A 27,210-nucleotide genomic window follows, 5' to 3' on the forward strand; every position below is an offset into this window, starting at 1 on the left:
TTACTTTGTGTTTTTTATTGGAACATTGAACGCAACTCAGACAACAGCGCCCCAACCACTCGTTCTTGAAGATGCAACCTACATTGTTTTTATTGGAACATTGAACTCAACTCAAACAGCGCCCCAACTAGTTCTTCAAGGTGCAACCTACAGTAGCAACAACAAACAAATTTGCTTTTCTCTTAAGTAGCCAACAACCGAGGTGGTGTATCCTGCGCCGACACGTGTGAAGCTTCGATATTGATATTTATGTGAATGCGACCGTTCAATGTGGCCCGTTGGCTTAAAATGTCGAAATGCAAGTTAGAATATGCCAAGATTTCTGGGTTACGAATTCAGATTTAAGTTGTCCACGATTAAACCGGAGGGTTCTCAAGTGTCGTGAACTGATGGGTCCCATCACTTTAAAATCAGTTTTTCAGTTTGGCTAAAATCCAGCTATGCGCTCAGTTGTTGCAATGATGTGTGCCCCCCCATGGCATCCAGGAATTCCACGGAGGAGTTACAACAGCATCTATGGCGTGCCTTGGGTAGTGTGCAACTCCGACTTAAATTGAACTAAAACTGGTCCTCGACGCCAAAAAGACAAATGAGTGGAATCCGTGGCCAAAGCCATCTCTGAAGAAATATCAGGGTCGTCAAGATCTACATCTGGTCAAAGGAAATGACAAGGGAGACAGACGTGCTGCAGATATTTAAAATAAACAAACTGCAGACAAGATACATAGACACTACGGAATGCTGCCAAGCGTCCAAGAAATGAGAACATGTGAAGACCTCGCAGAGCTCAAGCGAAAATGTGAACTGCACAGCGATCAGATTTTAGAATACAAGACGACTTTGCAAGGCCATGGCAGAGATGGCAGTTAATTACAAACAAAATAATGCCATTTCCACGTGGAAGAGCGGAATAATTCCTAAATTTTAACCCCAATCTTTAAAATACAGACTCGGCCTTTGGAGCAAACCAATGCTGCAGCATGAACATCTGAGGTCGATTATACCAAAGTACGCGGTAAAAACTTAAAACAATATTGGCGATGAGACAAGACATTCCTGCTGAAAGCCACCAAAAATTGTTTCGCAACACTTTCCAGAGGTTGGAAGGTGCTATTATCTCCGTCCATCTGTCCATCCGCAGCAGGGGGAAGCACTATAACTCTCGTACAGATGATCCAATATGAACCAACCTGGAGGATAAAGTTGTGCTGCTATCAGGGACTTACCCAATAGAAAACATGTCAAATTGATCTGAGCGTTGCCCAACACTTGTGGAGGCACAGCCCAGATCAGAAAGGACTATTTATAACGAAGCAAACAATATTTTTTTACCCTGGCAACCATCCGTTGGGCTTCCGCGCTAATGACCTACTTCAGGAGGCAAACAAACGTTGGAAAGTATTACATGAATCCACGCGTAATTTTTCTAACAAGTTTCTTATGAACGAAGCTTCACAAAAACCCGTGCCAGACAGCCTGAGAACACGCAACCTGAAAGCGGTTGGTGTAGGTACTCGAGAACAACCGTTCGTTACTTTCAGGTTACGGTCCTTCCCATCTTAAAACGTTGCCGACTTTCAACTCTGCACCCGGTTTTTAGCCGCTTGTGTAAATCTACGGTGCGCACATGGGCGCGCGCACGTGCCAAAACACCTCGTTTCTCCAGCCATAGTCACGCGGGAGAACGTAAGAATCGAACTTGTAGAATTCACCGGTGCGGATGGACGGCTCGTCGGAGACGGTGACGGGGAAAATGCATGCCTCACGTGGGTGGGTGGGGGGCCCACACGTTTGGCAGGTCAGATTTCACTGCACTCGTGTAACCAAAAAAAACTATTTGTAAATTTAGTTGGGAGGCGGCGTTGCGAACGACGTTGACGATTATTGGGAAAAGGGGGATCGTTGTCTTCTGCTGTGGATTAAACTTCTTCACAAATCGAGACTCCCGCACGCAAATACACGCACACAGAGATCACCTCCCAAGTGCAGACTCCATTAGGGAATGTGGCGACACGCACAAAGAGATACTCTCTCACTCCGTGGTCGGTTGCATCAAACGCCAGCGACGGTAAAAAACATCCCCCTAGTTTACGCACTGGCGTAGACGTTTCCACTTCAGGGCATCGATATTCACGTCCACACAAAACTGGCGGGGAACATCACCGCCGGCCTTGACCGTTTGTCCCATTGTTGATGATGTTGTCGCTGCTGCTTCCGACGAAAAGACATTTTGACGTTTTCACCTAGAGTCGGCTGAACAGCAACATCCGCCAACACACGGGTCTACACGGACCGACCACAAACCTAGAAAGCAATGCCCACCCTATAGCCCAGACCTAGACCTTAACACCTATCTCCTATAGCTAGAAGCTAACAGAGGTGTGGACTCGAGTCATGTGACTTGGACTCGAGTCAGACTCGAGTCATGAATTTGATGACTTGCGACTCGACTTGGACTTGCATAACAATGACTTTGTCCCACCTATGAGATGTGGACTCGAGTCATGTGACTTGGACTCGAGTCAGACTCGAGTCATGAATTTGATGACTTGCGACTCGACTTGGACTTGCATAACAATGACTTTGTCCCACCTCTGGAAGCTAACACTCACCTTTAGCCCATATCTAGAACTAAAGACCTCCTAAGTAGCCAAGAGCTCTGACACACTCATTATATATAAAGCTCTGATCTAGAACACCTACTCTATACCGCTGATTTAGAACTCAACATACATCAAATAGTCAAGAAGCTAAAATTCACTCTGGGGTCCACAGACCAATAACTTGGCACCCACTCTGTAGCCCAGACCTAGAACTCGAAACTCACCCTGTAAACCAGACCCAGAACTGCACCTACCCTACAGCTCAGACTCGTCACTCAATATTCACCCTCTTAAGTCCAGAACTAGAACCAAACTTCTGCTCTGTAGCCCATACCTATATTTCAAAACCCACCCAAACCCAAAGAGACTAGACGGCCCTCATCAAGAATAATGATAAAAAAAAGAAGTGGGATTTACCACCAAATAATCCATCTGCACGACGCATCAACCCCACATGCACGCAGTTGGACGACAGGTGTGGTTCATCGTGGCCACCACAGGTTTATAGCTAGTTGGCGTCACTTGACGTGCCGAGCACAACCGGCCACTACGACTCGGGTAAGTGGTGCCGCAAAGGTTTGGGGGGTTGGGTAGTCAGAGGGGTGGACAAATGCCCTCACCTAATAGACACGGAGGGGGCTGGTTTGGCGACACCATTCTTCCCCCACAAGGCCCAGTTCTAACTCCTCTCGTTATGGGAAGGGGGCCGTGGTGCTGGGCCAAGTTTGCAGCGATTCACCATTTAAAAGGAGAGTGAAGCTGGGTGAGGGGAGGGCAAAGGAACATGCGGTGGTGCGGGGCCCATCCCAGCAGCCCCCCCCCCCCCCAATCTGTCACCAGCCCTGGTCCCCCACTAAAATCCTTCTGGGTCATTGGACAGGAGAGGTAGGAGACGCCAGTTGATTTCTGCAGTGAAAAGTAACAGTAGGCTTTTGCTGCTAGCAACCAACGGGACTAAACTAAACTATTAAAAAATTTTACCAGGTAAGGCCCACTGAGCTATGTAGCTCTTTTTAGAAATGACCTGGCCCCAAATGATAGCGCAATGAAGTGGTTGATCACGTGGAAATTTATAGTAGCCAAACACTCTAAACACCTTTATAATGTGGAGGGAAAAACCGGAGGATCCAGAGAAAAATCCACGCAACCACAGGGAGACACCGCAAATTCCAAATATGCAGCAGGCGTCAGGGTCGAGATGAAACCCACGACCTACTGTATACCAGGCAAGGCAATTAACATCTCACCACCGTGGCACTGAAGAGTGTCACGTGGGTTAAGCCATTTGGAAGCGGTGGCAGTGGCAGCGCTTGGTCGAGAGCTGCTGTGGCTGAGGGGGTGGCGGGGTCACGAGGGGGATGCCTCGCAGCTTGTACCGTTAAGGGTTATGGGTTCGTTACAGAGTTGGGGTTGACAACAGTTTTGCATTAGTGATTATTTCTAAATTCGAAAAATTCCATATACATCTCATCAACTACAAATTAAAACACGTCTTTCTCAAGTTTAGAACAAGGCCAGCGAGTTTTCCTGCACCCCGCTGTTGCAGCGCTCGTTACCCAATAAACATTCGCCAAACATACAGAGGAGGGTGTCCCCTCCTCTGTATCAGCCCCCCCCCCCCCGCCCACCTCTCCCCCACCACAGCCTGTAAACAGTGGTACCACCAATGGCCAACGGGACTTGATACACACCTCGCACATTAGCGTGGGTTTGACTGCGAAAGACAAGCGGAGATGCGCCGAGCGTTTTACTCTGCGCCAAGCCTGGCATAAAAAGCAGGGGTGGAACAATTCACCCACACCCCACCCTGGCTCCTGGCCCCCGACCCTCCGACCCCAAAGCGATTTGAAGAATTGTCACAATTCTGGGTCACTGTTCAAAGCAAGATATTTTTTGTTTAGATTTTTTACGCTGCGCCAAACGATCGGTGAAACCTAGCGGTCGCAAGGGCGACGCGAACCCATCGTACACTGAGCGCACACACACACACGGACAGAAAGAACATCAATTCTCACGCGCACGATCGACGCGGGGCCGGCGTAAGCTCAACGCCGATCGGTATCGACGGACAACGAATCGTTGCGCCGTTCGTTCCACCTCCTAAAACAAATCCGAGATCCTTTCCGCGGGCTCTATAACACCCCTCCCACCGTCGCATCGCGACATGGGAAAAGGTCCCGTTTGAGTACGCCCTTCAATCTCGACGATTGTAACTGGCTGTTGGCCGTTTCGGGAGCCCTCTCTGGGCCTGTGCTCGGCAACCGTGATTACATTTTGTTTTTAAACAATAAATGGAAATGGATGCTGTGTAAGCTCCTGGACAAATACTGGCCAGCTCTTCGCAAACCTCCGAGCAAGCGAGGTTCCAGACACAGGGGGGAGGGAAGGAAGAGGACATCCAATTCCTGTGGCTCCTCGCTTCTAGCGGCAAAAGTGAACTTCCCAAGAAGCCCCCCCGCCCCTCTCTCGACAGCGTAATAACGTGCAACAGACCTCTGGCTCAAAGTCTTCACGGCAATCTGTCAAAAAATGTCAAGGCTTGGTGTGATAAGATTGGCGGCACGCCATGGTTAACGTCAATAAGTGATGACTCCTAGAGTCACTTAAAAGTGTTTTTTATTTCACTTCCATTGGACAGCCCAGGACACAGCCCTAGACATAAAAGAGCCATTTGTGTTTTGTATGTTTTTGTTATCTGGCAGTCATCGTGTAGTAGCCATGAAACAAATTCACCACCCGCCACCCCGGTCCTGAAATTCTGATTTAGGCTTTATCGTTCCTTTCTATGGACGATAACGTGCACCAGCACCTGCCGTTGATTAAAAAAAAAAATTAATCGCTGCCTTCATAGCTCGGAAATCAGTATAAATGAGGGGAACTGTCGTCACAAATATCCGAGGCGGATCTTTGGAATCGCGCGTTTTTTTTTATGAACATCATCGCTAACAACGGCACGTGTCATAGAAGCAACCGAATTCACAGTAACGGGAGCCGAAAGAGCGGTCCTTTCTATTGCAAGCCAGCGAGCGAGCGTTCGTTCGGTCAGGCGCCCGCACAATCAAATAAATAATAAAGAGTGATGGAAAGAAAAAAAACGGTGCGCGCCGATTTGTCAAGGAATCCGTCGGCGATGTAAAAGTGGGACAAATTTAGCAAAAACAACTACAAAAAAACGAAGGGGCAAAAAAAAGGCATTTAATTATTTGTGTGTTCCCGTGTCGTTCGGAGCTAAAAGGGACGTTTCCCCGTGCGGCATCCAACACCCACCCTCCGCCACCAAACTCGCCCCCACTACACCTCCCACTGTTCCCCTCCCCACCCCCCCCTCCCCTCGTAGGTTTTACCCCAACCCCAACCCCCTCAACCAAAAAAAATCAATCACAAAATGACCGGCAGAGGGGGGGGGGGGGGCTGCCCCGGCTTCTTCCATCATTGGATGAGGATGGTCCAGTCGGAGGCGATGTTCACGCCAGGTTTTCGCACCTCCAGGGTGGCCGTGGCGGCGTCGTACTCAAACTCCAACGCGGACTCCGACGGAGAGACTGCAGCACCGCGCGCACGCAGACACACACAAAGACAAAGATCCCCCTGCCTCCCGTGTAGCCTGTTGGGGCAAGTGCGAGTCAGCGAGCAGCACCGTCGAAGGCCGGTCCCTGCGCACGAGGGGGCAGGGTATCCCAGCATGTACGTTGGCCCAACTCCTGGGACGTCCCATTGCTTGAGCCAGCTGCCACTCCATCATTTTACGTGACGGACAAAGGTCAAGGACACATCGCAGGAGTTACACGTGTACGACGAACTCCTCTCGCCGAATTATCCCCCCCAATTACGAAATAGCAAATACCGAAAAAAACGAGGTTTTACTGTATTCTGTGCGGCCGAGGTGCAGCGTTACAAGTTTGAAATTATGACAGTGCTGGATAAACGGGGCACGTGCGTAGCCACCAGCACCAGGGGAAGGCCACGGTGCTCGAGCGATCTGGACCACGACGGAACACCGCGGAGCGACGGGATGCGGGCGCCACGGTACCTGCTTGCTTGAGAGTGACGTGGGACGGCTTTTTGACGCCTATGACCACGACCTTCTCGAGCCACGACTTTGTGCTGTAGCTTCCGCTGGGGTCGGCAGAGCTGCACAACGCGGAAGCGGCGTCAGGGAGGGGAAGGAAGGAGGCAGGCATGGGAAGGAAGGAGATTTGCATCCCCACACCATCCCACCACCACCCACGTGTCTCCCCGGTATCTCCCATACCCTGCGTCTCCCCCTCACATCATCGCTCCATTGCCCACGTCCACCCATCGGTCTCCTCCCACCATTCGCTGCGCCTCCCCGTGTGTTTCCCCCGTGGCTCTCGGTAAATGGCGTGCGTGCGCACCCAAAGTCTTCGTAAGTGCGGGGGGTTTGACGCGCACGTGCACGAGAGTACGCGCGCACGCAAACAGGTGTGTGTGCGTGCGCGGTTTCCCCCCACCCCCCGTCCACCTCACCTGGCCACCAGCGCGCCGTTGGAGAAGTGGAACGAGCGCAGCGCGAACCGCTTGTCCGTGTCGTAGGCGAAGGAGCGACCGTCATCCAGGAACAGCTGCCCCTCTGCCCGGCCCTGCTCGCCGCGACAACACGACGACGTGATGACGTCATGACAACAAGACGTGATGACGTCATGACAACAACACGACAACAACACGACGGCAACACGACGCCGTGATCGCCGTGACGCGAACCGAGTGGACGCAGCGCCGGAGTGTCGGGAGAAGGTGGCCGAGCCGCCCCCACCGCTAAAGACTCGGCAGGCCCTGCCCCCCCCCTCTCAAAGTGCACTTAGCCTGGCACGAGCGCTGTGGTGACGTCACCGCCACAGTGTCGAATAGCGGCTGTAGTTGTGCGGATGACCGTGTATGTAGGCATGCTTGTATGGTGCGTGTCCATATGCATGTACAGTACGTGCGTCTATGGATATATGCACACGAGTTTGTGCGTGCGTGTGCGGGCGCGTTTGTGTGCGCATGTATGCACGCGTGTTTGTGTATGGTGCTTGTGCGTGACTACGTGCACATGCTCGTGCGAGAGCACGTACGTTTGTGTGCGTGTGCAGGCACGCATGTTTGTGTACGGTGCTCGTGCGTGCATGAGCGCGTGCGTCGTACGGCTTTGTCGAGGGCGACGTAGAGCGTGTAGGGGTCATCGTGCATGCACTCTGAGGAGCGTCGCGGCCGGTTCTGTCGCGGCACCACGGAGCCCCCTCTCTGATACACCGGGATCTGTGCAGTCAGAGACAACGTACGTATGTTGAACTTCTTTCGCACCGTACGAAGCCAGCCGTGCTAATCGAAGGTTGCGGGGGGGAAGGACAACAAACTATGATTAAACATATCATTCGATGTACATAAAAAGGTGAAGGCGGAGCCCTGCAATTACTTGCTTGTGCCGCTGCTGGCTACTCCAAAAGACCCTCTAGACTCGGAGGGTATTTGGTCTAATTTTCCACGTTGCCCAAATGTCTCGGAGGATGTGGGGAGTGCCCACACTCTGCCTTTGGACTAAAAAAACTAAAAACCAAGGCCCACTGAGCGATATGGCTCTTACAAATGATAGCTCAACTTAGTGGCTTATCATGTGGAAATTTATAGCAGTCAATTACTCTAAACGCATGAGGACCCGGAGAAAAATCCACACGACCACGGTGGGATAGAAAATGCAAACTCCAAACGTGCAGGGCGTCGTCAAGGATTGGATTGAACCCACGACCTTCTGCATAGCCGGGGAGGTAGTTAACATCTCCTAGCCACGATGGCGCCCTCCTTACCGAGCTCATGGTGACGGGGACGTAAAGCTCCTGGCCGCCCTCGTATTTCCTGTGGTCGTGTACGTCGTACCAGAGCTGTGGGGTGGAGGAAGCGGGGGTGGTGGTTGTGGAGAGAACACAGCACATTATATTAAATGGAGCAGTGGGTATGAAGATGGCAGTGAGTAAGGAGAATGTGTAAGAAGGGTTAGAGGCAGGTTGGAAGGAGGGCATGAGTGATGATGTACGAGAGAGCGGACGCCGATGATGACCATGAGAATCGAGCATCACGGGTGCTCACGCAGGACCAGGTACATTTATGAAAACAAATCAACAGACGACATTTTGGTAAGTGCTGTTAGCAAGCAACTACACACACACACTAACACAATGGTCCCCCATATAGCCTTTAACAGACTGTTGAGGCGGCACAGCACACGAGGGGGTGGATGGCCAACACCACGCCCGGCCGCCTTTGTCTCCCTAGTAGTGTATTTACACATCGCACCAGGTACTCATTTGAGGACGAGTCGAACTAGGGGAGGCCCAGAACCGGTTCAAATAATCGTCACTGGGGTTGGCCGAGAACGGGAATCGAATCCGAGTCGCCGGGTTCGGAACGCAGCGCACTAACTGCTACACTACCGCTCCCCACATTACTACTCCTCCCCACACACACACACGCGCGCACGCCCACGGACACCCCCACGGACACACACACACACACAGACTCGATGCGTAGGCGTTGCTCACCTCTCCGGGCCCAGGCAGGTAGATGCTCACCCCTCGGGAGCCAGCCTCTGTGATGGGATGGACCAGCAGGGCATCACCTGCAGTGAAGAGACACCACACACACACGCTGTGAGCACAGGCCACGTGTCTGTGCACATGGTGAACACGCAGGGGAAACACCATTGTATGTATGTGTGTACTTTTAACTTCTTTCGCCACCGTATGTAGCCAACCGTGATAAATTGGAGGTGCAGGGGAAGGACAACAAACTAAACACAATAAGCAGTTCGTAGGCAAGCAGAGTGTGAGTGCGGTTGTGAACACAGGCATGCGATGATAACCCACCAAGAAGATATTCGTCCTCGATTGCGAACGTGGCCGTTTCCTTGGGGAACTCGACCCAGAGGGCTCTGTACAACACAAAGGCACCGCCACACTGATACAGCGCACCCAGCCCACGTATGCAACAGCCATGTACACAGCCCGCATACACACAGCCCGCGTACACACAGCCGTGTACACAGTGTAGGTTGCATCGCTTCACACTGTACACACATGAGCAACTGCTACTAGGTGGCGGTGATGTCACTACGGGGCATATGCCAGGCTATGTGCACTTTAAGGCTTGCTGGCAGGTTACGGAACATACCCAAGTACCACCGACTGAGATGACCGGCAAATGCACCACCTGTGCCCCTTACACACATGCACAAACAAAACAAAGATCCCCCGTATAGCCTTATCGGACTGTTGGGGCAAGTGCTGTAAGCGAGCACCGAAGAAGGCTGGCACGGTACACGAGAGGGTGGGTGGCCAGCCTCTGTCGACCTAGTGGTGATTTACTCGTTTGAGGTTGAGCCGACCTAGGAAAGGCCCAAGACCGGTTCAGATATTCGTCACTGGTGTTTGCCACGAGCGGGAATCAAACTCGGCCCACCGGGTTCGTAGCGCCGCGTACTAACCGCTGCCCCCACACACATACAGCACCAAGCCCGGCCGCCTTCGTCTTTGCCACACACGTGCGTGCGTACACACACGTGTGCGCGCGTGCGTACACACACGCACCTCATGACGGGCTCGCCGGTGCGGTGGGCGCGGTAGAAGGCCGTGTACCAGAACGGCAGCAGGGCGTAGCGCTGGTGCAGGGCCACGCGCACCAGCGCCATGTTGTCGGCGCCGATGAGCCAGGGCTCGCGGCGCTGCGTGTCGATGTGAGCGTGCGCTCGGAAGAACGGCTGGTAGGCGCCGGCCTGGTACCAGCGCACCAGCAGCTCGGGCGGCGGGTTGCGGAAGAAGCCGCCGACGTCGGCTGTAAAAGGAGGAGGGGAAGGACAGAGCTTTGGTACCGAAATTCTTATTTAGGACTGGGAGGAATTCTACCACGGGTAGTGTGCGATGGCGTGCGCGCTGTGCGTTGTGCCACGTGACTCGTGCCGTGTGCTCGCTCACCCCCGCTGAAGGAGATGCCGCACAGGTTGATGTTGAGCAGCATGGGGATGGACACGCGCAGGTGGCCCCACTCGCCCGTGTTGTCTCCCGTCCAGATGGAGCCTGCGAACCGCCCCACGGGCCCACGGCCACCGTCAGCCCAACGCTACTTCACGCGCCATTCATTAACCAGGGCCGAGACTAATTGGTTGATTGGAGTGGATCGCTTGGTAGCGAGATGTAAACTCCCTCGCCTGGTATACAGGAGGTCTTGGGTTCGATCCCGACGCCTGTATATTTGAAATTTGCACGTCTCTCCCCACGTGGTCGTGTGGATTTTTCTCTGGGGACCCCTGGATTTTTCCTCCACATTTAAAATCAACATCATGCGTTTAGAGCATTTGGCTGCTATAAATTTCAACGTAATAATCCACTTCATTGAGCTATTGTTTGTGGACAGCTCAAGTGGGCCTTACTCGGTAAAATAAAAAAATAGTCTATAGTTTAGTTTTTTAGTTTAACGAGCCCCATGTAACCGACACGGCACGTACCGTATCGCTGGGATCCGGCAAAGAACGCGCGGGAGAGCACGTAAGGGCGCTCCACACCACCCGATCGCCGGATCTGCCCCTCCACCGTAGCCATTTGCTGTGGGACGAGGAAGTAGAGGGGAGTGGTGGAGGGGAGGGTTTGGAGGGCAGAGGAAGGAGGGACGGTGCAAGTGGCAGGAGAGAAAACTGAGGGCACAGTTCAAGCAGGGCTCCATCTCTCACCGAATATTTACTGAGCGACTGGAAAACTGGAGCAGGTAACACGTTACTCGAGTGAGCGAGGCCTGCATGCCGGTACCTGGTAGAGGCCATAGAGGTTGTGCAGGTCACGGTGCTCCCAGCCGCTCAGGTGCACCGTGTCCTTGTGCATCGTCACCTCGGGCCCGTTGAACACGGACGGCTCATTCATGTCGTTCCACGTGAACAGAATCTCACTCGAGCCCTGCACGTGCCGCGGGGGGTCGGGGTGGGGGGGGCGGGGGCACGGGCCGTGACGTCAGAGAACGGCCTCCACGAGGCCGCGTGACCACCGGCCGACGCCGCGTTTCGCCAAGCGCCGCCGCCAACGACCCCGTTCCGAAAGAGATTGGCAACAAAAAAAGATTCAAATAAATCAAATATTAACCCGAAGCTGCCACCCGCCGGCTCACCTCGTACTGGTCGTAGGCAAACTTGCTCGCGAACCAGGAACGCACATCGGGGTTCGCAAAGTCTGGGTACGACACCGAGCCTGGGTGTCGAAAGAAAACATTCAGCGCATTGCTCATTATTATGATTGTTTTTGTTGTTATTTTGTTGAGGACGGTGTCCTTCTCGCGGTGGCTCCCCCCACGCTTTTCGCGTCACCTCAAATCAAAGGGCAAAACGACGTAGTTAATCCGAATCCATCGCCGTGGGCACGATGCCAAGCACGCGGACACACGGGCGCCGCCAAGCGTTGCCTCACCTGGCCAGCACCAGCCCTCGTAGTCGCGCCCATCCTTGTTCTTCATCAGGTACCCATTGGCCTGCGCCTCCGTGTACACCTTGTAGCCGCTGTCGATCTTAATGTGCGAGTCAACGATGGACACCATCTGCAGGATGAAGTCGTGCCCACGCGCGCGCGCACACACACACACAACACACCAAGTCAGAGACCCCCCCCATATAACCTTCAACAGACTGTCGCAGAGCAAGCGCTGTTAACACTTTACCATTCTAATGTCGTACGTGTACGTCATCAGTTGTTCTTCCGATTTCGTTCCGATGACGTGCAGTACGTGTACGATGATAGACCATGTGGGAGGGGGGCATGTGGCGCAGTCTGGCACCAACTATCGTGGAGTGGCGGCGGTCGTGTCGCTACGGATCTCTGCGGTAACGTCTTTAAAAACAAAGGCGCTACGACGCCTCTCTAAATAAAATTCACGCTTAACCGCTTAGCACGTTCCGAGATTCGGTGGTGTACGGGACCCGCCCTGCAAACTTGCAGGCGTCTCGGACCGGGAAAGGTTTAAGACAAAGCGTCTATGATGGCCGGCGCGTCACACGAGTGTGTGGTGTAACCACAGCACCACGCCCGGCCGCCTTTACCCCCCCACTGTAACCACCGCCACCCTCCCGCGACCGCCGCGTGTGCCCCGCGCGCACCTTGCGGCGCTTGCTGGCGATGTTGCGCTGCATGTCGAGCGGCGTAGGGAACTTGTTGGGGTCCCAGGTGAAGTAGCGCTTGCCGTCCGCGTGCTCGATGTCCAGCCAGATGACGTCGTAGGGCAAGTCGTTGGCGTCGAAGCCCGCGTCCACCGCCCGCACGTCGTCCTCGTCGTTGTAGTTCCAGCGGCACTGGTGGTAGCCGAGTGAGAAGAGCGGCGGCAGCGACTGCGTGCCTGGAGTGGGGGGAGGGGGCGGAACGACGGGGGTGAGACAGGGGAGGCAGAAAGCAGGGGGCAAGGGCGACAGACGGACAGAGGCAGACAGGGGGGGGATAGGGAGACAGGGCAGGATGAGGAACAGAAGATGAGGAGGACAGAGGGAAACGGGAGACACATGAGAGACAGAAGGGCAAAAGGAGACAGGGGATCAGGGGCATGAGAAAGGTAACGGGGACATAGGGAGACGGGGAGATAGGGTGGGATAAGGAACAGAAGGAGACAGGAGGACAGAGGAAGATGGGAGACAGGGGAGAGAATAGGTAGATGGGGGGGTGGGGATAGGGAACAGTCGGAGTTGGGATGGAGAGAGACATAGGGAAACTAACAGACGCAACTTCGTCGTAGAACAAAATTGTCAAATAAAATTGCTCGCTCTTCAACATTCCTCTGGTAAAACAAACCAAATAGCCACATTCGCCGAGGCGACAACGTCATTTGATTGGCTCTGCCGAGTGGTGGGAGGGTTAGACAGTTACAAACCGAGAGCGTACTTACACAATAATCTCATGCGAAAGAAACCAATGATGGATAATGATGATGATGATGGCAATGACGATGCCCGCGTGGAGACGCCCGCGGGAGGAGGCGAGAGTGTCTGCGTGGTGCGGCGGTACCGGTGAGCGAGGCATATTGCCGGAACAGGTCGTTGGGCGTGGGCCCCAACAGCACGAACACGTCGATGATGCCGCTCTCCGACATCCACCGCACGTCCGTCTGCGGCACCTCGCTGCCCCCGCGCACGTAGTCCAGCATCTTGCCGAACACCGTCTGCGCGTCGCGAGGGGGTTATTTGGTCAGTCGGTCGGTCGGTTAATTTCTGGTAAGGCCCACTGAGCTAGGCCCTTGTTCAATGGCGGCCCGGCCAAAGCGGCTCAGCACGTCTGGAAGAACGTAATCAACCAGGCCTCGACACAGAGGCGTGGTTTCTCTGTGTGCCTATGTATGTCTCTCTCTATGTATCTCTGTGTTATCTCTCTCTGCTTATATGTCTGTCTATATGTCTCTGGTTCTGTGTTTTATCTCTCTCTCAAATTTAGCATTCTCCGGAAGAACGTAATCAACCAGGTAGGGTGTTGACTGTTGTGAGCCGACTCTGTGCTGTATTGCGTTATATTTCTAAGTATACTAGGTTTGTTTTCTATTTAGTTTATACCTGATGATGATTGCTTGTGTTGCAATCGAAACGTCGTATGCTATTATTAAATTTTTTATTTTCTCTTTATACGTCACTTTACCGAAAGAACCAAAGAGTAGTTCCTGCAGTCACGAAAGCTCCAAATTAAGTTTGGGAAGGGTGGGTTTACAGGAAATGTGTAGAACGGCTTGCACGACGGAGGTGGCGGGGAAGGTGGTGGTGGTGGCGGCGCACCTTGCCGGCCGTGTTGGAGCTGATGTCCACCCAAGTTTCGGCGGCGTTGTGCCAGAAGATGCCGAGGGTGCGCTCGGGTCGGTGCGCGATGAGGTAGGGGACTGCGCCGTACAGCGCCATGTTGGTGTCCAGCTCGTACTCGAACACGTCGAGGTTGTAGAGGCGGTAAGGTTCCGAGCCCCTGATCAACGGCGCGAGCAAAACACACAAACAACGTTAAGATGATTCAAATAAATCGACACTCTTCAAACCGCACTTTCGTATGCAATCATCCAGTTTGATTTTAGTACCGACCGAACCAATGGACCGACGCGAACGTTTGAACAGCATGGCACTTTCTAATGCGATTCGGTCCGCTGCAGCAGCAACAGCAGAACCTCAACATCGTCATCAACATCAGCTATGACGAAACCACTGCTGGATCAAAGCTTCCTCAAGTCATCTCCAAGGCAAAGGTGATGAGAGGTTGTGGAGGTGGGGTGGAGGGGGGTGATGGGTTCTGGAGAGGAAGGAAGGGGGAGGAGGGGGAGGGGGTAATGAAGGGGGGCAGGGGAGGGTCGGGGGGGCGGGGGGTTGAGACCCTCACGTGGTGGTCTTGAGACGGAATGTGTCGGCGTGCTCGGGGATGCCGTACACAAACTCAACACCCGGCAGAGAAAAGTCCAACCCCACCGAGGCAGGGCCTGAGCACACAGCACACACAGAGAGCCACCACACACACAGAGACACCACACACACAGACACCACACACACAGACACCACACACACACAGACACCAAAGACCAAGACAGAGATACACCACACACAGAGACACCACACACAAAGACACAGACACAAAGACACAGACACAAGCGCGTGTGCACACGGGGAGAAGGCATGGGCGGCAGCAGCGTCGTGAACCTCACGGTGAGGAGTGTGGTTTAACACGTAGGTTTTCGCGACCAATATCATCCATAACATGTTTTTTGGGTTAGATGGTGTAAATATATAAATGTGTCGTTAAACCCACCACCACCCGACAACCAATTAGTAAGGTTTGTCAAGTAAACTGCACATGTCAATTCGTTAGATCGTAAACTCAAGGTGTCCTGCAAACGCAGCCACGGCAAACATAACCCACGACGTTGATAAACGTCATGACGAGTATCGCGTCATCTCGGCAAGTAGCTTGACATCAGATCATGGTAAGAATCGTGGTATCACGGTGAGTATCACGGTGAGTATCGTGGTATCACGGTGAGTATCGTGGCGAGTATCGTGGTATCGCGTTGAGCAGGCCCACCATTGGGTTTGCTGTCGTGATGAGTCTTAAACGTCTCCTCCCACATTCCCGGCTCGCCCTCCTCTTCCGTCACCTGCGACCGCAAACGACAATCATCGCACACGTCCCTAGTAGCCTCGTTAACAACACAAATCACACTGTGTGTTTATTTATTTGTATTTATTCAGACTGGAGGGAGTCCCACGAGCTACCCAAGCTCTTTCCTCAGCAGATGTCAACACCAACAACAAATTCCTCTGAGCACCACGGTCCTTTGAATCGCACGTGCATCCCACTTAACCATAATAGGCCTCACGCCACAAGTGGGACAGCCGGGTGGACACGCAGCTTCAGGTGCCGCGGCTATAGGATCAGAGCCCCTTTCTGTGTTGTTTGGGTTGCGCGAGCTCCTTTAAAAGAAAGGAATGCTTCTCTCGCGTTGGGGGGGGGGTAACATGAGGAAGAGTGGAGGCAGAAGGGAAGAGGGATTTGTAGGAAGGAGAACTTTGAGGATTTGGAGGAGGCTTGGGAGAGAAGCAGGAAGAGGGGGTGGCTATGGAGGAACCGGTACCTTGGACTCGGAGCTGTTATCGTCGTCTCCGCCCCCTTCCTCCGCAGCCGCCTCGGTGGAGTCGCTCCCAGGGGCCCCCTCCTCGTCCACCCCAGGAGATTCCCCGGACTCCTTCCTGCCGGCACGACGACGTCGCCGCCACCGCCAACGACGACAAATCCTCGTTACCCCGGGCCCCGCTGCACCCTCCCCCCGCCGCTACCACCCCCCTTCCCACGATCTCTTGTCTCGGTTAACCCTCTTGCCGCGAGCGGAGCACCGCAATGCGTCCGAGCAATGGGGGCCCCCCCCCCAGAAAAAATGACGTCACGGAAATACCTCTGAAGTCACTTTCCCGTGTGGCGCACACTTTTTTTACTCGGTCCTGCAAAGGAGCGCGTCCGTCGCGCGTCAAGTCAAAACTGAACGCTTCGTACGCGACGGCTGCTTTGGCGAACGGGAGGAGCTCATCACCAACTCGTTGCACTTGGGAAAATAAAAAAAATCAGATGCAGTGGCCGAGACCCGGATTCGAACCCAGAATCACAGTGGCAAGTGGTGGCCGCCGGGTAGCTCGATATTATCTGGGAATTATGATCATTTTTATATTTTCTATAATTTTTATTGGGTCGCACGTTAATCGGTACTGCCGTGCGGTGGATGAGGGCCATGGGCAGCTCAGCGTTACGCGCAAGGCAGACGCGACCGAGCGAGATTGGTTGCACACTCTTCTACTGAGAAAGCGATTAGTTTTCATATCCACACCGTTAAAGCAAAACAATCCGCAAACCCAAAAAACCACAACGGGTCCGCCGTTTTAAGTCTGCTGCCGTAGAAGCTGCAATTCCACGGCAGTGCATCGTCTCACCCCGCTGCTATTGCTGCTGCTGCTATTGCTGCTGTGAGCAGTATACCGACGATTCTCCTCCGGAGAGCTCATCTAACCGGGCATCGCCCAAAATAGAGCGTTATATATTTATTCCTTTTAAGGCCACACAGGGTTATTGACGACGGTGTCGAGTTTTGTTCGTCGTGTGCGCCTGTGCACCGCTTGCCAAACGCAGCGGCGGCGGCGACGGCGGCAGCAGCAGCAACGGCAGCAGAAAGTAATGCGTTTAGCATTGTAAAATAACCCCCACCTACGATGCACGTCCCAGTTTGAAGCTTCAGAAACAAGAATAAAAGATTACAGAGCTATGGTCAAGCCACTCTGCCACATCCCCCTCCAGTAGTTTACCCCATAACACATCAGTGCAATGACATCACTGCAGCACAGGGACAGAGCACTTGACCATAACTACATATATATATACACTTTAAATCCTTTAACAAAGCTTCACACTCTGGTGGGGCAGCGCGGGACACACGGACGAGGTGCACATCTGCAAGTTAAAGTGCCGCTTTGATTTTTGGGTTGCGTTTTGCTTTAACCTTGGGTGAATAAATGCCTGGACTCAAACCCAGGAAATCTCACTCGGGGTAGCTGCGACATGGCCATTATGATTTCTCCCCCCACCCCGCACCCTGGGGCACACACAAGCATACATCTACACACGAGAGCACATGCACAAAGACAAATAACCCCCCCCCCGCGTGGCCTTTATCTGAACGTTGGGACCAAGTGCTGTTCGCGAGCACCTATTCAGGCTGGCACGGCGCATGAATATGGGGCGGGGGGGGGGTGTTGTGCTGGCTAGCAACATGCCCGGCTGCCTTTGTTTCCCCAGCGCCAATGTTTAACGAGTGGCCCAGGTACTCATTTAAGGGTAGGGGAGGGCCGGTTGACCTGGAGGAAGGCCCCAGGGCCGGTTCAGATGTCACTCGCCACCGATGTTAGCCGTGACTGGGAATCGAACTCGGCGTCGCCGTGTTCGCAGCGCATGCAAGCACCACACACACCACACACACCACACACACTCACTGGGGGTTTCTGAGAGCGTGCAATCATTACCTAGAAAACACGTTCTTGAGTTTAGTCCACATGCTACCCACTGTGTTACCGACTGCCTCCGAGAGCCTGCCGGCCCCACCACATACACAGCACAGTGACACGACAGCAGAGGTGAATAATGAACACAACCGAATTGGTGAAAGAGAGAAAATAAAATAAAACAGGCTGCAAAGTAGGGCGACCGCGTTACAGTTTTACCACGATGCGGTACTAATTTTCATGACAACGACGATTATCGCAATGCCAGTTTCCCGTAAAGTTGCGTTTCGCTATTAACGTCGCACTGTGTGTGCGTGCGTGGGCTTTGATGTACTTTTGGGTGTGCACGGAGGACACTTTAAAAAGGGTTCTTAAATGAGCAGTTAATTTGACGACGATAATAATACATTTTTATCGCGGCGAAGATCGGCCTCTGTGTGTGGCGCTTTCTATGCTTCTCCCCCTGCTCTGCATGGGATTTCCTTGTGGATCTGGAATTGGCAAAAACATCCCCAATGGCTAAAGAAAGAAAAAATCACCTGCAAATTACTCAATTGTGGGATCAAACATCAGCACCCATCGCCCCCCCCACCACCCCCGTCCTGCGAAAACTTGGTAGGTCCCTCCCGTTAAAGTCTTTCATAATCAGAATACTTATTTATACTGGAGGAATCCGATGAGCTATGAAGCTCTTTTTCGCAGACGTCCAGTCGGGGCACGGGATCAGAAATTTGATAGTTGAAGCGTTCCTGAGTAGACAAGCCGCGTGATGATAATAATAATGAGTATCGCGGCAACCCTGCTTGGCAAGCCAGTCCATGAAGGGAGCCTCCCACTTTGTTAGGCCAATTCCACCGCACAAAGATATAAGCAAGGACGAATGGAATGCGTTGAGGATGAAGCAGCGACATTGTGGAAAGGAGACGTACGTGTGCAAGTGTGTGGGGGAGCGGTAGTGCAGTGGTTAGGGCGCTGCGCGACGAACCTGGCGACCCGGGTTCAATTCCCACTCACGGTCAACACCAGTGACGATTATCTGAACCGGTCCTGGGCCTTCCCTAGGTCGACTCAGCCTTAAATGGTTACCCAGTGCAGTGTGTAAACATCGCCACTGGGGAGACCAAGGTGTTGGTCACCCATCTCCTCGTGTGCCGTGTCGGCCTTCATAGGTGCTCGCTAACAGCACTTGCCCCTAGTCTGTAACAGGCTATATCGGAGATCTTTGTCTTTGTTGTGTGCGTTGAACTTCTTTCACACCGTACGTTGCCAACCGCGCGCTATATCGGAGGTGTGGAAAGTCGAAAGTGTGAGAGACCTGCTTAGATCTCGCTCTCCCTCTCCGGCCTAAGTGCTGTGACGAAAGGATCGCTGCCCGAAACATCAACTCTTATAATTACTTTTGTTCTTTTTAAGGCTGCATTGTGTTATTGACGAATATGTGTTGCGTTTGCTGATAATCCTGCTTCTGCACCACTGCCAACGCTGCAGCAGCAAGCCGCAGCAGCACCAACCAATTTGCTTAATCCAAGCGCAAGCCGTTTTCCGAGATCTGACGAGATTAGGTGAAATCCGGGCATATTTTTATTTTTTTTATTTGTTGTTTTGTACAGATCTTGCTAACATTTATAAAACGGCCGAGACGGCTACAGCTGCAACGCGAGTGAGTCTATGACGACGACAACGACGACGTTGGGCCGAGTCGACGAGTTAAACGCGCGTCGGGCAATCGTGCGGGGCGGCGGCGCAGTGCCGAGGTGGCGCGCTGCACTAAGAACCCGGCTACCCAAGTTCAAATCCCATCCACGTCTAACGTCCGTGTGTGCGCTTGCTATCTGAACCGATGTTGGCCTGCCTGACTCTTCTTTAATAAAAAAAAAAGCCAAAAGAAGTCTGATCAAGCAATCCCATGATCGACAGGGCACGGGGGGAGGGGGGACCTTCATCCAGCAGGTGCTTGACCAAGGAATTGTAAACTGTAATTCTATGAACTGTGAACGGAGATCACACGCGTGTTGAACTAGAGGATGACACACAGCACCACCACTGAAAGTACGTGACGGCAACTCCACATTTCTTTCTTGGTCAATGGAAGCTTCTTCAATCTGGGCATGCGACAATCTCGTGGGAGACACGGCCTGGGTGAGCGGGGCTACAACACCAAATCTTTTGAGTTGCTCGCCTGGCGAGAGAGTGGATGAGTGAGTAAGTAAATGGTGGGCGAGTGAATGAGCGGGAAAGTGAAAGTCGCTACGTCTCCAACCAGCGTGTCTGCGTTGTCGCGTGCGTTTGCATTGCTGTTTGGTGGGGGGTAGGGGTGAGCGGTGCGTAGCGCTGAGCGGCAGCTTAGGGGTGAACAGCAGCGTGATGGTGAGCGGCGCGTGATGGTGAGCGGTATGTAGCGGTGAACAGCAGCATAACGGCAAGCGCCGGGTGATGGCGAGCGGCGGCGTAGTGGTTTAACGAGAGCCGCTTGTGCCTCCATCCTCCCGAGCTCCCTCCGGAACGCCGCGCGCAGCACTCACGTGTTTCCGCGCAGGCGTAGGTGCTCGAAGGCGAGGAGGCCACGCGAGTTGACGCTGGCCACGAGCTCGCCGGCGCTCACGATGTCCACGCGGAACGGCTGAGCCGACAGCAGCACGCGGGCGCCACCGGGGCCCTCGCCGAGCCCGCCGGAGCCGCCCCACGCCAGCACCACCACGCCCTCCTCCCGGCTCACCACAGTCAGCCTGCGCGGCGGAGAAGACGCACACGGTGCCATCGTCATCGTGCGCACGTTTGGCGTCCGCAAGGTCGTTCTCACGAGCGCAAGGCGATCGCTGAAGGAAGGCGCCGTGTTGTCACAGACACAGTCTGCAGAAGTTTCGCAGCCTGGGGGTGGTGATGCTGCTGCTGTGTGTAATACCAACAGAGTAATTTCAAAGTAGTTTTTTAATCATTGGGAAGTTTTGCCATTGCCAGTTACATTGCGTGTATTTTTTTCAACTATGGGAGGAAACCGGAGAATGTGGAGGAAACCGATGCAAAACAGGGACAGAACATACAAACTACACACAAACAGGCACCAGTCGGGAATCAAACCCAAGCCATTCTTGATGCAAGGCACAGGTGTTACCAATACACCACCACCCTATCTGTCGGTTTAAGGACGCCACGGTGGCGAGATGTTAACTACCTCGCCTGGTATACAGGTCATGGGTTCGGTCCCAACCCTGACACCTGTTGTATATTTACAGTTTGCGTGTCTCTCCCCGTGGTTGCGTGGATTTTTCTCCGGGTCCTCCGGTATTTCCCTCCACATTTAAAATCGACATCACACATTTAGAGTATTTGGCTGTTATTTATTTCCACAAGTCACTTCGTTGAGCTATAATTCGTGATAGTCAGGTCGCTTCTGAAAAACAGCTATATAGATCAGTGGGCCTTACCTGGTAAAATAAAAATAGTTTAGCTAGTTTAATTACAGGCAGCACACGCCTGGATTCAAAGCCAGCACAGCGCACCGATCTCTGTGACATCTTCCGTATGACTGATGTAGATGCAGAGCAACAACTAAAATTTCACATCCAGGTAGTCAAGCCCAACAGCTGCGTCACAAGCAGCAGAGTGCATCACCACCGCCGTTAAGTCTCCTTCGTATTTGTGGATCGTGCATTAAGTCGTTATACGCTGTACAGTCTCTGTTCTGGGTGATTAAGGTCACCTCCGAGGGCCCTGCCACGCGCGTTGGTCTGTGGTGGGGTGTGGTGGGGTGCGGTGGGGTCCGGTGGGGTGCGGTGGGGGGTGGTGGGGTACGGTGGGGTGTAGTTGGGTGCGGTGGGGTGCGGGCCTACACAGGCCGTACCGCTCGCTGGCCGGCTCCCCGACCAGCACGTCCTGCACGCGGTATCGCGGCTTGAGTGGCGCCAGCTCATCGACGAGCAGCCGCACCATCCCGTCCTTCAGCCCCACTACCTCCAGCACCAGCCGCACCTGCGCACGGCACACAGCACCACCCTCCGTCAGATAAACACGGTGCCGGCGGACGTGCAGGCAGGCAGGATTTACAGATAAACGCGCCGGCTGCTGGAACACTCGCAGATGAACGGACTGCGTGCACAGGTTGGTGGAAAAAACAGACGGCGTAGGCAGACTAGCGGTGCAAAAGATTAGCGGATAAAGAGACTGGTTGTAAGGAGACTAGTAGATTGATGGACTGGTGGTAGGCAGCCTGGCGGCTAACTGGGACTGGCGGATAAACAAAGAGTTTCCCATCCACTGGACGATTCGGTGTTACAGTTCCATTCTAGAACCTTTGTTTGGTCTCGTTTCAACTTTCCCATGTATCGTCCAAATCATGTGTACAGCGTCATTCAACATCGGAGAGAAACCATCTCTCCTTGTAAACCATCTCATCTGTACCAACTTATTTACATGAATGGTTACTTGGCTTGCAACAATGCATTGGCGTATTGACTAAGCTCACAGAACGTACATTTGTGCATGTGCAAGAACCAATTTGCATATTTTTATTCACAATACCTGCAATTTGCAAATAGGATGTAAATGATAGCTGTGGGCTATTGTATTCGACACTGAAAACGGAACAGAAAAGAAAACAAGCTAGGCCAAAAAAAAGGACAAAATCTTGAATCCAGCATTGTTTTTGAGTTACTGCGAATTGTGGCAGTGCGTCGAATGGCCGTGGGTGTGAACCTTAACTTTATTCATCATTACGCTCCCGGTGGCAGCAGCGGTTTAGCGCGGCCCTTGGCGCCGCCGCCCCTCCCATATCACACAAAGCGCTTTCCACAAGTGAACCACAATACCTTGCAGATGTCATCAAGGTAGATAAACCATCATCACGCGAACTCCGGTCATCCTCGCAGCAGCGGCTTTTCGCCGGCCGTCGAACAAAGGCGGTCACTGCATCGCGCGGCGCTTTCAGATGCCCTTCCGCAGCCGTCTGGAACGCTCTTCCTTCCGATATTAGAAAGCCACTGGAGCTATGGACTTGAAATAATCTAGATTGAAAACTAATTTCTTTAGAACTGCTTTTTGTGTTGTCCTTCGCCTACACCTCTGATTAGCACGGTTGGCTACGTACGATGCGAAAAAAGTTCAACATACATAAATACACCCCTCCACCCCCCTGTCCTCCGTCTTCCTTTAGTATGTTGGCAACTTCTCCCACCTCCTTCCCCCTCCCCTCCCATTTAAACTTTCACCCCCCCCCCCCCACTTCGCGGGGTCTCCACTAGGTTGAGGCAGAGGGCCCAACACTCTCTCTCTCCCCTCTGAGTATGGCCCCCGCAGCGCCGACTGGGACCTTCCACGGTTTTTCTGTCCCTCTTTAAACGGTTACCGGTGCGTTGCACCGAGCTCGTGTTTTGTCTCAATAAAAATACAAATTAGAATAAATTAAATGCACACGTGCGCACATACAATATCTCCCCTGGCCTCTACGTGGCCCGGGCCCATCCGGCCCATCCGGCCCTTGGGGCTCAGGGGTGGAGTTGTACCACCTGCCCACTGCTCGATGGCTACGCCGGGCAGCGTGGCAGCCCGTGTGACGTCGCGCATTATTACCTTGTTGGCAGTGTTGAGCAGCTGCACGCGCGCGCCATTCTCTTGCACGTCCAGGGTGTCGAGCAGCGCGCGGTACGGAGACTGCTCCGCCTCCATCTTGCGCTGGCGCCTGCCACAGATGGCGGAATGGGGGGAGAGTGAGAGAGTGAGCGAGAGACGCAAAACAATCTTCATGGAGGTAAACTGTCACGTGGATTGTTAACAACCCCGCAGCGTGAAATTGTTTAAAGGGCGTACTAAAACTCAAGGTGAGCATGACACAGTCAATTGTTACAAAAAAAAGGCTACAATGGTGCATTCTGCTCTCGCTCGCACAAGCTCATAACAAGTGTGTATGAGGAAAGGTTGCAGCTAAAGATGTTTTGCTAGGCACCATACGTGCAGTATATCCATCGTTACCTACACCTGCCTTGTGCCTCAGGGGCTCTGTGTGGACGAGCCGTCCCTGCTCACTGTGGGGACAATTTGGCCACTGCCCAAGGGTGACAATTTATCAATTCCAGCACTTTCTGCCAATAATGAGAAACTCATCAATCGGACAGAAAAGTGCACGCAAATACAAGTAACAGATTACTTTCACATCCCAAAGGAGGCAAAATCCCACAGGCGAGGGCAGGCCTGTATCCAGCAGCGGAGTGACAAAAGGGCTCTCTACATTCACAGTGGGTCGTCATGCGATGTGGGGCTCTGGACCTGCAGAATGAGCTCTGCTCGCATGTCTTGAAGTTGCTGCGGTCGACGGCATCGGAGAGAGAGATGCACAAGGCCAGGCCTAGGATGGCCAGATGGGCCGGCCAGCTGACACACCTGCACACACACACACACACAGCGAGTTACGGAGGAAGGCAAAGATTCCGCATGTAGCCTTTATCATGCTGTTGGGGTAAGCGATGTTCGCGAGCAACTATAAACGCCGGTATGTATGTTAAACTTCTTTTGCACCATACGTAGCCAGCCATGCTAATCGGAGGTGCGAAATGAGGGGGTGACTGGCCAACACTCGGGAGCAGTTCAAATATTCGCCACTTATTGGTCATGAGCGGGAACCGAACTCGGGTCGCCGGGTTCATAGTGCAGTGGGTTAACCGCTACAGACAGGGACACAGAAAAACAGCCCAACACACACCGAAAGCAGAGTTAGTCATACAGGCAAGTAGCCCAACACCTCCTGGAACATAGCCTACCACACACAGACATCCAGTCCCACACACACAGAGGAATACGGTCCCGTTCGTCCCTTAACACAAATGACAATAAGGCATATAATCCCACACACACAGCGCACACAAACTTTCAATCACCACGAAGTGGCAGCGACATTAAAGGCTGCTGGCAGTCACAGAACAGACCTAGGTGTACAAATCGAATGACTTACAATGACGGACAGTTGCAACACCTGCACTCCCCATTTTCCCATCTGGCTGTTTAGCCACCCCGCGGCTCTGCTTGTCGAGAGCGTCACTTCACTTGCCATTGTTGCTGCCAGAACGACTGTTTTCAACTGCCGAGTCGCATCTTCCACGAGCTTCCACCAAAGAGGCCAATCTGGACACATCTGGGACAACTCATTACCAAGTTCACGGAGCTCCAATGCCTCCTGCACTACACAAGCCAATCTAAAATAAAACCTACGCCGTTCCTGTTTAGGCCCTTTTATCCGGCTCCACATAAGCTGCTTGAACAAATGGGCTACATGACCCGGCCAAAGCATCCTCAACAACAGTGTTGCACACCAAAGATGTGCGAGCTAGCTAGCTAGCTGCTCACAATCCAGGCTGGATAACGCGATGATTGATGCTTGGTAGCGCCAGTCTGAATGTTTCACGCCGAGAACGTTGTTGCTCTAAGGGGGGTCCACGTTTCGCAGGCGTAACGAGAGGGCAAGATTGTTTCCCGAGAAGAGCCGGATGTTTGTATGGCGACATGGATCGGGCAGCTCAACGAAACGTTTCGCAACCCATGAAAAAATAATGCCGTTCGAAGCGAGATTTCCGCTGCCATAATAAAGTTGACCATTAGCACACTGCCTGACCAGCCAATCAGATTATGTTTGGCCAGACTGCTGAGAGGGGTGAACGGTTGAGAGACGAGCTGAGTACATAATGATTTTCAGATGAGTGGACTTTCCGATGACCGATACCAGCGGTGTCAAGATCGGCATCTATGGAGTAGGTTCGTGAAGGAAGCTACAGTTCTGGTTAGTTGTAGGCAGTCGCTGCCCAAAAACAACCGAGGGCGGAGGGAATAAGCTCACAACAACGAGCCGAACGCCGGGCGGTAAAACAATACATTTGCACATTGGGGTAGCGCAGGTTATGGGTGCATCTTTCAAGTCAACTCAGTCAACGCATAGCACCTGCAAGGCCTGTCCCGTGACAGACTCGTATAACACCCGGCGTTCCGCACTTCAGGTGATATAGCCTCAAAGTGCACCTAGCCTGGCTGTATACACGTCATCACCACTTTGTGGTTAAATGGCGGCCGTTTGTGTTGTTGGCGTAGGAGTTGTCCAGAGTTAAGATCACTAATATTACGCGAGTGTTAATGAGTGCTTCTTGTTATTAGTCTTCACTGCAGCCCTTTGGTTCCCAGTCGTAAAAAAAATGTACAATGTTAATAGACACATAGGTTTGATGAAACAAAGTAGTTGTGCTGACGTGCCCGTGATTAATACCGTCACTAGAAACTCTGCAATGTCTCGCACCCCCCAGAGGGGGGCATCTCTGGGGGTGCGTGATGTTAACAACCACTGGTGGAGCGAGCAGTGGTAACGCATCGATTAGCGGGGCTGCTGCTGCTGTACTACGAACCCAGCGACTCGAGTTCGATTCCCGCTCACGGCCAACACCGGTGACGGATAATCTGAACCGGTCCTGGGCCCCCCCTAGGTCGACTCGGCCTCAAATGAGTACCCGGTGCGGCGTGTAAACATCGCCACTAGGGAGACAAAGGCGGCCGGGCGTGGTTGCTGCTGGCCCACCCCACCGCCGGCCTTATAAAGATGCTCGCTAACAGAACTTGCCCCAACAGTCTGTTAAGGCTACACAGGAGATCTTTGTCTTTGCACTTATACATTGACGTAGGGGAGTGTGAGTGTGTCAATGGGGGAACCACTGTTTTTGTTGCCGAGAGTACTGTGCGACCCGACTACTGTACAATCGTTAACGCACCCGTACAGAACCAGGGGTCGTGTAGAAGCACCACGACGACCAAACAGCGAGCCAAGCGGCGAGGTAACGACGGCGGCGTGACACAAACCCCGTTGCGCTAGGCCCAAACACAGCATCGCCTCACAGGAAAAAAACACAATTCGCTACCCAAAAAAAAAACCCACCGGCTCTCTCTCCACACACACATCAAACCGGGAGGGGGGCCCGTTTCTCCCGACGCTGCTACCGCTGCTGCTGCTGTTGTTGTTGTTGTTTTATAAGCGCGCGAACAGAGACCGCAGATGCCTCACCGGGCGGACTTGCTGTGCCTGCGCGCCGCCATCTTGGGTAGGGGGGTGGTGAAGCGAGGGTGGAGGGG

The 27,210-nt window shown here is 53.1% G+C and overlaps 1 protein-coding gene across 2 annotated transcripts; it reads right to left on the reverse strand.

Annotated features, from left to right (window-relative positions):
* GANAB (glucosidase II alpha subunit) lies at window positions 1–27,195 on the reverse strand. Of its 2 annotated transcripts, XM_078878866.1 has the most exons (25): window positions 27,143–27,195; window positions 24,376–24,489; window positions 23,683–23,791; window positions 21,959–22,086; window positions 20,640–20,843; window positions 18,139–18,204; window positions 16,209–16,323; window positions 15,659–15,731; window positions 14,963–15,059; window positions 14,377–14,557; window positions 13,622–13,775; window positions 12,727–12,962; window positions 12,044–12,170; window positions 11,748–11,827; window positions 11,396–11,539; window positions 11,098–11,194; window positions 10,568–10,669; window positions 10,184–10,427; window positions 9,464–9,528; window positions 9,140–9,216; window positions 8,408–8,482; window positions 7,749–7,862; window positions 7,092–7,204; window positions 6,634–6,734; window positions 1–6,145 (listed from the first exon to the last, which is right to left on the reverse strand). In XM_078878866.1, exons 1-25 carry the CDS (start codon window positions 27,172–27,174, stop codon window positions 6,033–6,035), a joined length of 2,961 nt encoding a protein of 986 aa, XP_078734992.1. In that variant the 5' UTR covers window positions 27,175–27,195; the 3' UTR covers window positions 1–6,032. The 2 variants fall into 2 exon arrangements, with proteins under 2 accessions (XP_078734992.1, XP_078734993.1); XM_078878867.1 differs by lacking the exon at window positions 18,139–18,204.
* Window positions 27,196–27,210: the final 15 nt, after the last annotated feature.

The sequence above is a fragment of the Lampetra fluviatilis genome, chromosome 52, assembly GCF_964198595.1.
Source record: "Lampetra fluviatilis chromosome 52, kcLamFluv1.1, whole genome shotgun sequence".
Classification (NCBI taxonomy): domain Eukaryota; kingdom Metazoa; phylum Chordata; class Hyperoartia; order Petromyzontiformes; family Petromyzontidae; genus Lampetra; species Lampetra fluviatilis.